Genomic DNA, 14,232 nt, shown 5'->3' with positions numbered 1-14,232 from the left:
AGTGCGATCGAGATTCGTGCCTTCCTGCTCTCTTTCTTTCACTCCCCCATCCCCCTCTCCATGTGTAGGGTATCAAACTGGGCCAAGTCTAGTTAATTTCCTTGCCTCTCCGCCCTTTCCTCTTCCTCTCTAAATTGCTTTAAGCGTTAAAGTCGCCAATCATCTCTGAATGATGGATACACTGACATCTTTTTTAAGTCGTCATGAAGAAACACAAACGTTTGTTGGAACAATGCCTGAAGGCTGGTACCATCTAGACATAATACAGGCAGGCTGTGTCGCGGCCAGTGCGACAACTAAGTAACCGAAAATTCGGCATAACCCATCTCCCAGTGGCTGTCGACGGCAATGCGTTTAGCATTGAATCAATAAGGCGACACAACGTAGTGCCACCATCGAAACTAATTATGTATGAGGCGTGTACTGCAGCGGGACTCCTCTTTCGATCTTCCCTAAAAACACTTGGCGCCATCTAGCGGCGGCGCCGCGAAGCCTGTGCGTGTCTTCTGAAATGCATGACGCGCAGGTGCGTGCGAACGCTGAGAAATGCGTCATAAGCCGAGCTCCTCTCTAACACTTCGGATGGATGGATGGATGGATGGATGGATGGATGGATGGATGGATGGATGGATGGATGGATGGATGGATGGATGGATGGATGGGTGGGTGGATGGATGGATGGATGGATGGATGGATGGATGGATGGATGGATGGATGGATGGATGGATGGATGGATGGATGGATGGATGGATGGGTGGGTGGGTGGGTGGATGGATGGATGGATGGATGGATGGATGGATGGATGGATGGATGGATGGATGGATGGATGGATGGATGTTATGAGCGTCACCTTTGGAACAGGGCAGCGGGTTCCGCCACCAAGCTCTTGCTATTATACTGTCTAATGTCCTACCTAGGTCAAACAATAAAAAAAAGAAAAAGAAACACTATGAACTACCACACCCAAATTTTCTGATCCCCTATTGCGAACTGTGCTTTTGTACGTCTTCATTTTTTGTCGTTTCCCTACTTTTCTTCTACCAATCCTCCAATCGCCTCTTACTAAACGGTTCTGGAAACGCTGCGCCATCTAGTGGCGCTGCCGACAAGTCCGCGCGTGGCCTCCGAGACGCGAAGCGTGGCGAGCCGGTGCGTACGAACACCTGCAATTGTTCCGTCACTTGCTGCGCACCCAATGGCACGTACACAGTGACCCAAGTTAATGAGAGGTTCACTGAAGAGCGGCACATACCCAGTGCATACTTTGGGACCAAGAAATGAAATTTCCGTATGCCTCACAAGCTGAAAAGAAGCGAAACAAGCATGGTGCACCGGATTCGCCTTGGTGTCACAATAACCAACCGTTATAGACATCTGATAGGGTGCAGTGATACTAGCCCAAATTGTGAATACTGTAAATTACCAGAAACATTTGATCATACATTTTGCGGTCGTTCCGCGTACCCGCAAGAACGACAGCAACCGGTCTCTTCCATTGCAAACGTCGATAAGAGGCCGCTATCAGACCAGTTTCTTTTAGGTCCGTGGCCTAATGCAAACAGCGCAGTCCTGATAACAAGTGCCGCTATAGCCTTTCTCCAAGCCACTGGGCTGGGCGCACAGCTTTAGGGACGCCACAACGCTGCGAACTTGTATATACGCACCTATTCCTCATATCACCATCATCATTCAACAGCCCTTTTTTTCCCCGCCCCTTTTCCACAGTGTAGAGTATACCAGGCCAGAGCAAGTTATAGCTCAGGCCGACCTCTCTGCCTTTCCGTAAATATCCCTCTCTGTCTTCATGGCGTAGCTCTTTAAAGCGTTGGCGGGAAAGACGTTCATTTAAAAGCAGCACATACCTAGTGAATTGGTGCCGCAGCCTGCTGAAGCGTCGGGTTGCTGTCCTTGAGGAGCCCGTGTGACGTGAGTTCGATCCGGCCCGGTATCAGGCAGATTTAAAAAATATTTTCTGTCAGCGTAGAGCGGCACACATCTGCGCTTACTGATTACCCAGTGACCCAAGTTGGCATTAGAGAGATTCACTGAAGACAAACACAGACCGATCGGCACATACCCAGTGTTCCAAGTCGGCGCCAAGGAGTTTCATTGAAGAGTGGTACATGCCCAGTCCCGCATCCTCAGTGACCCACGTCAGCGTGAAAGAGGCTCGTTGAATAGCGGCACATATGCCCTCATATTACCACATACTCAGTGACTCAAGTTGGTCCGACGGTTGATTTTGAACCCTGTCTCCTCAGCACAGCAGCCCGGTGGTCTAAACATTCGGCCTTAGACTACGTGCAGTGACCCAGGCCAGCGCGAGAACGGTTAGATACATACATTATCATCAGTTTATATTTACGCCCACTGCAGCATTAAAGCCTCTCTCGGCGGTCTTTAGTTACTCCTGTCTTGCGCTACCCGATTTCCTAATTTCGTCACCCCACCTATTTTTTGCCATCCTTGACGGCGCCACCTTTCCCTAGGCACCCATTTTGTAACTCTAACGGTCCATCGGTTATCTTCCCTACGTATTATATGGCCTGCCCAACTTTTTTTTCTCTTGATGTCAACTAGAATACCGGCTATCACCATTTCCTCTCTAATCCACACCGCTCGCCTCCTCTTTTTTAACGTTACGCATAACATTTTCCATTCAATCGCTCTTCGCGCGGTCCTTAACTTGTTCCCGATCATCTTTGCTCAGCTCCAAATTTCTGCCCCATTTGTTAGCACCGGCAGCATGCAATGATTGCACACTCTTCTTTTCGGCGACAGAAGTAAGCCTTCAGTTAGGATTTGGTAATGGCTGCCGTATGCACTCCAACCGATTTTTATTCTTTTATAAATTTCCTTCTCATGATCAGGGTCCCTTGTGAGTAATTAACATAGATAAAGGTACTCCTGCACACGCCCTAGAGGCTGGCTAGTGATCACGAATTCTCATTCCCTTGCCAGGCTATTGAACGTTACCTTTGTCTTCTGCATATTAATGTTCAACCCTACTATTATACTTTCTCGGTAGCTCCTCAATCATTTGTTGCAATTCATCCCCAGTGTTGATGAACAAAACAACGTCATCTGCAAACCGAAGATTGTTGATATTCGCCGTCCATTCTCACTCCTAAGCCTTCTCAATCTAACAGACTAAATGATTATTCTAAGCATGTAGTAAATAGCATTGAAAAGATTGCATCTCCTTGCCTGACCCATTTCTTGATAGGTAATTTTTTACTTTAACAGCAACGTAGCTGCGGAATATTTGTAGATATTTCCCAAGATAGTCACGTATGCGTATCCTGGGGCCCTATAACGTAAAACTATTCCAATGTGTTTTTATTCCAATCACCTGACGTCAAATTTGCGTAACCGCCGACGCAAGCATCGGGCGGTGACCCGCAGGGTTGTCTGAACAGACCAATCAAACGCTTTCCTCGTTCATAGGAGGTCGCTTTTGTTTGCTTGAAAAACGAATAACATTGCCTACACTGAGCAGCTTGTCCTATCTAATTGGCTGACAAGAGGCGAGGAGCACGCTCAAGTGGAGAGGGATTCAATGGGCCCGAGCCACTGCACTGAAAATCGATGACTGGATGAAGAGAGTGGTGCCGGTGTCTGCAATTGGTCCTCTTTCCCTTACTTAGCTTGCGGTGGTTGGTCGAAAATCACGGCGGCATGCAACGGAAGATTAATAATGACGCTAAAACGGATCCTCAGCAAAGAAGAATGGGCATAACGAGGTTGTAAACGTTCCGAAAGTGCTTGAGAACGTTACACGACCACACAAAAAGTTTTATTATACACAAATAAAGCCATGCTTTCCGGCAGGTGCGAGTAGCCAGTGCCTGAGCGATCGGCGGCAGCCATCTTTTATTCGTTTCGGAACGGGGCAGCCTGCGGCTATTCAGAAGAAAATTCAGTTTTGTTCGGCATATTAATGCATCTTTAACGCGTACACGTCACTTTGACGCGTGAGTTTTTGCGGTTTTGTGACGTCGCACGACAGGCAGGTGAAGTGGGTGCCACCCGAAAACTTTTGGCCAGTAGCCGAGGGCTAATGACAAAAAGGCGTCAAATCAGAAATAACTATTTTTCTTTTGTTTGGTGAAATCTTGCATAATCAGTGTGTACACGTCATGTCAGATGGGGAGCTATCGCGGTTTTCTTGACGTCGCGTGACAGACAGGTGAATGGAGGTGGTTCAAAAAGTTTTTGACCGATTGTGGAAGGCTGATTGCCGAATCGGAATAAAAAAAGTTTGAAATAGATTTACGTTATAGCGCCCCTGTACTCAATGATTACGCAATATCTTAATGATTGTTGGTATCTCTATAAAATCAAATTCTTTTTCATAATCTATGAAAGCGGTAAAGAGAGGTAGATTATACTTCGCAGATTTCTCAGTTACCTGATTATCTAAAGCATAGTTAACCCCCGGAAAGTCCGTGAAGCACCTTAAGAATGCAAACGCATAAAAAAAGGCATTTTCTATGGACTAAAATTGAAGGTAGGTGAAGGTAGGTGAAGATAATGTACACTCTAAAAACACAAACAGATATTTGTGTTGTAACAATATTCAAGGTTTATACTAAACAACAAGACTAACATGTCGATTAACCCACGAGAGTAGTAGAATATTCTTTTAAAACGGTTTTTATAAAGCCGGGAGTAGGGTTTATCCGGTACCCGCCATCTGCCCTCATAAACAGCCAGCATCCCGACTAGCTCAGTTTGACAGAGCGACTGCCTCGGTCAGGCGGTGGTCCTGGGTTCGATTCCCGGGCAATTAACTTTTCGAAGTAACTACGACGCCTTCTCTCTGACAAATTCGTACATGTATCTCTTGTAGCAATACGCTGTACTACCAGGTGTTTGGAAACATCACCATCCAAAAATACGATAGCAAACGAGGACCCAGCAATTCGAGCTGTGGATACCATATTTGTTGATCCACATAAGGGTGTTCCACTTGACTTGAGCCAAGCATTAAAAATATGCAAATGCTACGTACCTGGACAGAATCAAGGTACTGTTGCTTGCCGTCGCTTGTAGATACTGAGATGACTTTTTTCATTCCGCATAATTAGATCATTAGTCTTAATTATTTCTCAATTAATATAGTTAGATGAAAGTGTAAATGAGAAAATTGTAGAGCAACATGAAAAAAATTCAATGCCCTTCCACTTTGTGAAGAAAGATGACGAGCGAAGTTGTGTATGTGGGCCTTTAATGGCGAACTGCACCTCCGCCGCGGGTCGGCCCGACGTTGCACTATCTTCGGTATCAACCCACGTATGAAAAATTGTTGGTCTATCTCCACGGAGGTGAGATACGCCAGAACCTAGCCGCGAACAGCTTCGCTATAAAACTCCCTATACAGCTGTCTGTTACTCAATAAGTACTACATAAAAGTATTTTTCCAAGCGTGAACGGTGCCCGCGAATGCATGCATAATTGCCGCGCGACTTGCTGCTGGAGGCACTTTGCGTGTATTCGCGGGCTTCTTTCACACTCGGGAAAACACTCTTATGTAGCACGTATTGAGCAACAGAAAGCTTTATCGAAAGTTTCTCATGTTGCTTTATGATTTTCTGACTGACACTTTTCATCTTACTATAATAATTGGGAAGTTGATTAATCAATTAATTCAGACTAATTATCTAATTAAGTTGAATGCAAGAAAACTATCTGAGTATCTCCAAGCGGCGGTAAACGATATTACCTTGATTCTCTCCAGCGACGTAGTATTTGCATATTTTTAATGTTTGGCCCAAGTTAAGTGAAACACTGTGTACACACGTCACGTTCCGTGATAGATTTTAAAGAGGCACTAAATAATACATTAATCAAGGTTCTTAACTGTATTGTTATAAATATATATATTCATATAGATCAAACCTTGATTTATATACATATGAACCTTTTATGAATATCTATACAGATGAAACCTTGCTTTATCTATACATCTAAAGCATTCGACAAGGCGTGTCACAAACTATTTCTTCACTAACTAAAACAACTTAACATTGACTGTAACCTCTTGAAATGTATTGAGTGTTTTCTTCTCAACCGCTCGCAATTTGCTTGTGCTAACGGCGTTAACTACGGTTTCACAGAGGTTCGTTCAGGTGTTCCACAGGGTTCCGTCCTTGGACCTCTATTGTTCATAATCTACATTAATGATCTTCCCTCGCTTATCAATTCCAATATCTGTCTGTTCGCTGATGATTTCGCCATTTTCAGAGAAATTTTCAATGCTAATGATATTGAATTAAAGTGGAATGTTGGGCGAGTTGGTGTACATTCATAATGGGAACAGCGCGAACAAGACGACGACGGAGTGAAAGGACACAGGACGAGCGCTCGTCCTGTGTCCTTGCACTTTGTCGTCGTCTTGTTCGCTCTGTTCCCCTTATGAAGATATTGAATTACTTCAGTCGGACCTTACCGCTATAGGGAACTGGTGCAATCAATGGTTAATGGAGCTAAATATTAACGAATGCAACGTCATGCGTGTGTCTAAGAAAACATCTACCATACCGTCGTACTACATTGACAACATGACGTTGTAATCAGTTTCTTCATATAAATATCTTTGTGTTTACATCAGTTCTAACCTCAGCTGGTCTCTTCATACTGAGAGCATAATTAAATACGCTAATCGCATGCTTGGCTAACTACGCCGCAACTTTTTCAACGTACCTACTAATCTGAAACTTTTGTTATATAAAACTTTAATACGACCCAAACTCGAATACGCGACTCCAGTATGGGACCCTGCTCATGAAAACCTAATCAATGACCTCGAGATGGTTCAAAATAACTCTTTGCGTTTTATTCTTGCTAACTACAACCGCACAGCGAGCATAACTAACATGAAATCTAATCTTTGCCTCCCATCGCTGGCATCTCGCAGAAAAGTGTCTCGTATTGCCCTCTTCCACAAGTTGTACCATCATCATACTCTGCGAGATCACCTCATCCCCCATCCAGTTTATGCGTCCCGTCGTATTGATCATCATTACAAATTCGGCATTTTGTCATGCAACACTAAAAGTTTCTCACAATCATCCCTGCCGCCAACCTCACGTGACTGGAACCATCTTTACGCTGAAGTTGTAGGCCTTACTAATTATGAACAGTTCCGTGAAGCCTTAGCTAATATTGTACCTATATACAGGTGCTATATAAACACTCATGTGACCAACTGTATTTGTCTTCTTCATTCTTTTGTATTTACCACTCCCCCTCTGTAATGCCCTTGGCCCTGAGGGGTATAATAAATGAAATGAATGAAAACAAATGAGTTGAGCTGCATTAGTAAATTAGCTTTCCAAAATACCAAACAAGTCACTCTTTTATTGTGAGAAGTAGAAGTGGCTTGGTAAGGCCAGAAAAGACAAAAAAAGACGGGTGCCGATGGGTGGTGACACTGCGTTGAAGCTCCCGCACCACCGCGACGTCATAAATGTTAACATTGTCAACTCGGAATCATCTTTGTTTTGTTTCCTTTTCTTTTTTTCCTGTTTTTTATTTGTTAGGGTAAACTACATCGGTAAACTACAAAGGCGTTAAAGACTGAACTTAGCAAGTTTTGGGAATATTTTTTACAGGGCCTCAACAGACAAAATACCTGAAAGTACTCCAAATCCCGTGACGTCGCATTGTTTTAACTGCGCTAGGGCTTCGACAGGCGCGAAATTCCAATCGAAGTTTGCCCTTCATTTTCTATTCTAATAAGTCAACCTCTTACCACAAACTTAATGAAAGTCGAGTAAGCAAAGCTTCAAATTGGGATAGTTGGGGAAGTTCCATCTTTTGTTGGCTAGCGTGAGGAAACCATTTCAGCAAGGACGAACACAAACGAGTGAGACTGAGCAGGTGAAGCGCAGGTGAAGCGCAAGACTGAACAGGTGCATTTCACCTGCGCTTCACCTGCTCAGTCTCGCTTGTTTGTATTCGTTCTTGCTCAAGAACAAGTGAAAACACATCACAGATGCGAAGCACCGGCAGGTGAAGCAGGTAAATTACAGCGGGACGACGACGCGGTATACACATGAAATTTCAATGCCTGCGTGCAGTCTTGAACCGCCCTTCAGAGCTGACCATTTCATTTACAACGTCACGTACCAGCTTTGTACTTACACCAAAAAATACTCGCTCTCTGATTCTACGCTCCGGTTTGTATTGCTATTTGCATTCGGTCAGTCGAATGCAAAAAGAATTTGGTCGAAATTAGTAGGTGCTTCAGTCAAAAAGTGAAACCGCTTGTTTGGCGACGTCGCTTGTCCTGCTCCTCTGCTGTCGAGACGTAAGGGTCAGCTACGTACACGTCAACGCACTAGTTTCCAGAGAAAACCCATTGGCGCTATATAACTTATGGAACGTTCCACCGTGTACTCTGACAGACGCACCAGTCACCCTACCTTTTCTTTTTTACTATTTGTCATGTATGTGCACTCCTTAGTGAACTGTACATCGTATAAGTTATTTCACCCTCACCATGCTACCCTGTCTTATTGGCCTCCCTACCTTTAGTCCCCCTTCAAATAAGCATGTAGAACCTGCCGCGGTGTCTCAGCAGCTCTAATTCTCCATTTCCATTACGGGTACGGCAAGGCACATGACGACATGGTAACATCATAGCAGCGGGGAGGGGGCGGGCAGCATAAGTAAATTTTTAGAGTTGACCGACCACCTGGCTTCTCGCCTCCCTGTCCTTTCGACACGTTTTATTCGAATGCGTGCGTTGTGAATTGCGCCCCGTTTCAGATTCGTCCTCGCCAGTATTCGTCACTTGTGTTACTGGATGTAGTGTGACGGACTTAAGGTACTAGCGCACTTGACAGGCGGCGCTAGGGCGGACCAGTTTCCGACTGATCTTGCAAGAGCCTGCAGCAAGCAACACTCCCCCCTTTCCTCCTTTAGCCCGTTCTTCAATAAAGTATATCTCCCCCGTACTTCCGCAATGAACGTTGTGCTAGCAATAGGCGATCATCAACATGCCAAAGTGTAAAACGGCCACGACGCCACCATCATCAATGGCGTGTCGGTACAATATTTGTGTAAATGGCTTAGTGAGTCTGGCATTGCACTGACCGGTATTCCGGACACCTTGTGCGGGTGAAGTTAGCTAGAGGGCAGCCTCGCAACGAGATTAACTAGGTATACGATGAGAAAGATAAAGTTACAACTAGCCTCATTGGGTTTCATCTGCTGCTAAACACATTAGACATCATTTAGTAACATCTGTCATAATGAGCGCCATAATGAGCAGTGGTAATAAGTTGAGAGTGCGACTCCTGGTGCTCTTTCACTCTTGTGTTATCACGTGTAAAGACTAGGATTGGAAAACGTTGCATCATGAAGAATATGCGGTGTATCTTCGGGCTTTTCCTGAGTTTTTTTTTCAAGAACGCACAGACGGCTTCACGCCATAGCTTGCTTATTCTTGTGTGACATGCACGCGGTTTTTGCGCGCATTGCTTGTCACAGTCCCACACGCCGCTGTGTTTGTCTAAGAGATGCTCAGGCAGAAAAACTTTTTCGGTACACTTTTTTCGTGCTACGTGCGCGCGCACCAACACCACCGCGTCGTGGAAAGGTCAAAAAAGCAAATATCAAAACAAGCAAACAAAACAAGAAGGACAGAACATTAAGAGACCGAGGCGCAAACTGAGAACCAGCTTCACTCGACATGCCGGCACAGCACTGTCGGCCCTGCAGACGCCGGGGATCGTTCCCCACTGGGAACATTTCTCTCCGGATCCGCCGTTTTCCAGCGCGCCTTGTCGGGGCTCGTGCTTTGGGCGCCGTTTGTAGTGATGCTCAGGTTGTAAGGCTTCACCAGTCACTGGAGATGCTTCAGCCCCAGGTCAGTCTTAGAAGGACCGGCCATTGAATAGGACAGATGACTGCACCCCCACTCGGAACGCACATGTATGGCTTCCTGCGTCTGTGCACCACTCGGGGCACGTACTATAGTAGCACTTCGCCTACTTGCGCAAGACGAGCGCACCGATATAGCCGAGCGAAGCCACCAGTAGGATATGACGTCATCACACATTCTCTCGGTTCACAGGGCGTGCAGCCGCGGTCGCAGATGGACTCCCTGCACCGGCGGCCGTACGCGAGCTCCGAGTCATGGCCCGAGAGCCCGCCGGAGCCGGCGCCCGCAGTGCCGCCTCGGAACGCGTACGCCGAGCCGCCCAGCTACAGCGAGACCACCGGCCCCATGGTGCCGCCGGCCGCGAGCCGTGTCAACCCGCAGCTCATCATCGAGGCACCCCCAGCCGCCTCCACTTCCCTCGCGGCCGCGCTCACCCAGCGGCTAAGGCCGCGCAGCGGCTGGCAGTGGGCCTGCCTGGCGCTGGCCGCCCTCGCGGCCACCCTGGCCGCGGCGCTCGCCTACGTGGCCGCCGCCGGACCTGCAGCCAAGCCTTGCGTGCTGCTGGACGCGGCGGCCGAGAGCCTGTCCGCTTCCGCGCCGCCTCCGCCACACCTGCACAACAACAACAACCAGCAGCAACAGCAACAGCAACACAACCAGCAGCAGCACAATCAACAGCACCAGCATAATCAGCAGCAACCTGCCGCGCGGGAGCCGTGCCGGCCGCCCGCGCAGGCTGACGCATACACCGAGGTGGAGCTGGGCGCCCGCCTCACCCATCACCTGGAGGCGCACGACGCTTGGAACGTGCGCTTCGAGCAGCCCGAGGCCGCGTTCGTGCGCTTCAACGTGACCGCGCCGCAGGGCGCCCGGCTCGCCCTGCTGGCCAGGCGTAACGAGCCGCCATCGCTGACCGCCCGCGACGTGGCCGAAGTGGTGGCCACAGCCGGGGGACACCGGTCGGCAGTCGTGAGTGCACGGCCCATGCCGCTCCGTCGTGTAACCAGCGCGTTCGTGTCTTCTGCAGCGGTATCACTGGTATAGCCTGACGTCGTTAGAATAGCTTTCGAATAGAATACACTAACACTTCCTGTAGTCGAGGGTTAGAGCAGATCGGTACAGTACACGACAAGAACTTCAGTGCACTGTTGTATGCTGGACTCCAAGATAATGGGACACAAGAGTGATTCTAACGGAAGCGAGCCTAACCGTCCATATATATTGGTTACAGAGAGAACATGAAGGAAATCCTAACATACATATATTGTTTAAAATCAGCTTCGAAAATGAAAAATTCTAAAATCCCAGCGAAGCAGAACCTGCAGTGCCACCCACCGGTTAGCAACTGGAGCTGGTACCCCCCCCCCCTCCCCTATCTCTGAGCTACGCAGGTTACCATAGCGACAAGTCATAGGAATCATAGAAATGAGCCCTAAGAACAACTCGCTGTATTTCCGCAACAATGTTTTCCTCATCCTTGCAAGACGCGTGCTTTCAGCTGAATGTTCAAGTGACAGCTGTGCCTGTTTGCTTCAACGTTTTCATTCTGGTTATATTTCGACCCCGCTATACAATAATGCCCAGCTGGGCGATGTAGGTTCCTGAATAATTAATAAATAAATATTTACGCAAAAGGCACTGTGGCTAAACAAAGTTGTGTGAATGCAGGGCGTTAGAACGATCGACAGTACTTGATGCGAAGAACTAGCTCTAAAACGTCGTCTGCACCAAGACACGCGAGTGGCCTCATGCATGCATAACGAGCGCGCGGCTCACTATGCGCCACGCGCCTGCGCGCTGCTTGCTCGCAGCTGGAAGAGGTTGACCTGATTCATTTCCTGGAACCCGGCACATGGTTCCTGTCGCTGATCAACGACGACCCGCTACCGGTGTCGCTAGCCCTGCAGCCGGCTATTGCCCGGGACGTGCCGACCAGCTGCCCCAGCCAGTGCCACGGCCACGGCAGCTGCCGCCTGGGACAGTGCCACTGCTTCCCGGGGTACATCGGGCTGGACTGCGCGGACAGCGTTTGCCCCGTGCTCTGCAGCGGCCACGGCCGCCTCGTCCAGGGGCGCTGCCGCTGCGAGCCCGGATGGAAGGGCGCCGAGTGCGCCGTGCGTGACGACCTCTGCGAGCTGCCCGACTGTTCGGGACACGGCCGGTGCGTGCGCGGCCGATGCATCTGCGAGCCGGGATTCGGCGGCGACAACTGCGAGCGGCCAGACTGCCCAGACCCGGAGTGCGGATCCCGCGGCGCCTGCGTCCAGGGCCGCTGCTGGTGCAAGCCCGGGTGGCGCGGTGCGAACTGCAGCGACGCCGACGAGCGGCTCAGCCGCTGCCTGCCGGACTGCTCGGCGCACGGCGTTTACGACCTGGAGCGCGAGGCATGCGTCTGCTTCGAACAGTGGACTGGCGACGACTGCAGCCGGGGTGCGTGTCCACGCGCTCAGAGCGATGCCCGCGTGCGCTTAGCGCAACGTATTTTAAGGCTTAAATTTCTTTGCCTCTTTCGCCCGTTTTCGTGGTTGGTGCTTGGTGGTCGGACTTACCGCCGATACAAATGGGCCGATGCAAAGGGTGCCCGCTCTCCCGAAGCTGAGTGACCGACTTGCAGGGCACGTTCATCGCTGAGGAAGGGGTGTAGGGTTTCGAAAGTTTAGATGTTGGTGTGGAGTGGTCGGGCGGAACCAAAGGCCGGGGCACGGTCCTGCTACCATGCCCGATTGCCCTAGAATCTAATGGCGATTCTCCCGAGTCACCGGCGCTGATTTTGACGTCACCGCTTTCGTCATGCCTAGTCAAGTAGCATGTCGTTATAAAGCAGATCCCTCCTCTCCTCCCGCCAGCCTCTCTCCTAGTGGCTGCTGCAAAAGAGGGCTTCGCCAGGGGAGGAGGATGGCAGCTTTCTCCACATCGGCGGCCACATCGCTGGAGACAACACACATATGACGAATCGACTTATACGTATATAAAACCACCTATACCAGCCCCACAGATGTGCTGGTTAACGGCTCTGTACTCGCCCCCATTGCGTAATGAAACGATGAGCGCTACGTAAGTATCATCACTGTAGCAAATATACTCCATCAAGTGCATAAGCGATTAGCTTTATAGGCTTAGATTTAGAATCACCGTCGATGGTTTCCACACAATGGTTTATTTCAACTTTCCGTCTTCACGCGCAGCCAAGTGTGAGCTGGACTGCGGATCCCGGGGCCGCTGCGAAGAAGGTCACTGCACTTGCGAGCCGGGCTGGACGGGCGGTCGGTGCGAGCTGCGCGAGTGCGACCCGCGCTGCCTGCAACACGGCCAGTGCAACAACGGCACCTGCGTGTGCATCCAGGGATGGATGGGCCAGCATTGCACGTTAGGTACACCTCCACGGAGGCGCGCGCGCGGATACGCAGAGGCTGTACACAGGCCATTGTCCTCGCAGACGGCTGCCCCGAGGGCTGCCACAGCCACGGCCAGTGCGTTCGCGACGGTGAGCGCTGGCGTTGCGCCTGCTTGGCCGGCTGGGCAGGCCGCGACTGCAGCGTGCCGCAGGAGACGCAGTGCAGCGACAAGGCGGACAACGACAAGGACGGCCTGGTGGACTGTGCCGACAGCGAGTGCTGCTACCGGCCCGAGTGCAGCGAGAGCCTGCTCTGCCTGTCATCGCCGGAGCCGCAGGACATCCTGCTGCGCAAGCAGCCACCCGCCGTGACGGCGTCCTTTTACCAGCGCATGAAGTTCCTGATCGAGGAGGACAGCGTGCAGAGCTACTCGCACCGCGACGAGTACTCCGAGAGGTCAGTGCGCGAGCGCCCGTCTGTCTGTCTCGTCCCTGTGGTGGTCACACGGAGTCTCTGTGTCTGTCCCTGTGTGTTGTGTGCGGCGGCGCGCCGCCAGCGTGCCGCGCCCTGACTGTTGGCTTGTCCCCTCCCCCCTCGCAGCCAGTTCTGGAGCGCCTTCGCCAAGAGGTGAGTGCGCGCCCGCGGGGCTGCCGTCTGGCTGGTGTCCTGTCCTGTCTCTGTCTCGCTCCGTGTTGACCCCATAGACCCCCAGCTCGCCTGCCGCTGGGGGCGCGTGTGTCTCTTGTCCACCCTAACCCCTAAAACCCCACCCCGGCATCAGCCAGGGCCCGCGGGCGTCTTACACTGGCGCGCCCTTTCCAGCCGAGTGTCAGTGATTCGCGGGAGGGTCACCGGCAAGGAAGGCAACGGTATCGTCGGCATCCGCGTCAGCGTCGCCACGGACCCGCAGTTCGGCTTCACGCTGACTCGCAACGACGGATGGTGAGCGGCGAAGCAACGCGCGCGCACACGCCGGTTCTCCGCGGTGACGACGGGCCTCCTCCG

The 14,232-nt window shown here is 50.3% G+C and overlaps 1 protein-coding gene across 4 annotated transcripts in view; it reads left to right on the top strand.

The window, feature by feature from the left end:
* Positions 1 to 14,232, top strand: part of LOC135921690 (teneurin-m-like) — a 32,361-nt gene that overhangs the window by 10,686 nt on the left and 7,443 nt on the right. Inside the window, exons 1-7 of one of the 4 annotated variants that reach the window (XM_070535305.1) lie at positions 9,630 to 9,942; positions 10,085 to 10,861; positions 11,704 to 12,322; positions 13,078 to 13,263; positions 13,329 to 13,683; positions 13,828 to 13,854; positions 14,050 to 14,169. In XM_070535305.1, the coding sequence (XP_070391406.1) occupies positions 10,106 to 10,861; positions 11,704 to 12,322; positions 13,078 to 13,263; positions 13,329 to 13,683; positions 13,828 to 13,854; positions 14,050 to 14,169 (2,063 nt within the window). In that variant the 5' untranslated portion in view covers positions 9,630 to 9,942; positions 10,085 to 10,105. Of the gene's footprint in view, positions 1 to 9,629; positions 9,975 to 10,084; positions 10,862 to 11,703; positions 12,323 to 13,077; positions 13,264 to 13,328; positions 13,684 to 13,827; positions 13,855 to 14,049; positions 14,170 to 14,232 lie in introns of those variants that run through there. The other 3 variants (XM_070535302.1, XM_070535304.1, XM_070535303.1) reach the window with 3 other exon arrangements.

The sequence above is a fragment of the Dermacentor albipictus genome, chromosome 3 (assembly GCF_038994185.2).
Source record: "Dermacentor albipictus isolate Rhodes 1998 colony chromosome 3, USDA_Dalb.pri_finalv2, whole genome shotgun sequence".
Classification (NCBI taxonomy): Eukaryota; Metazoa; Arthropoda; class Arachnida; order Ixodida; family Ixodidae; genus Dermacentor; species Dermacentor albipictus.
The sequence above is the reverse complement of the archived record's forward strand: the minus strand, read 5'-3'. Positions and strand labels throughout refer to the sequence as shown.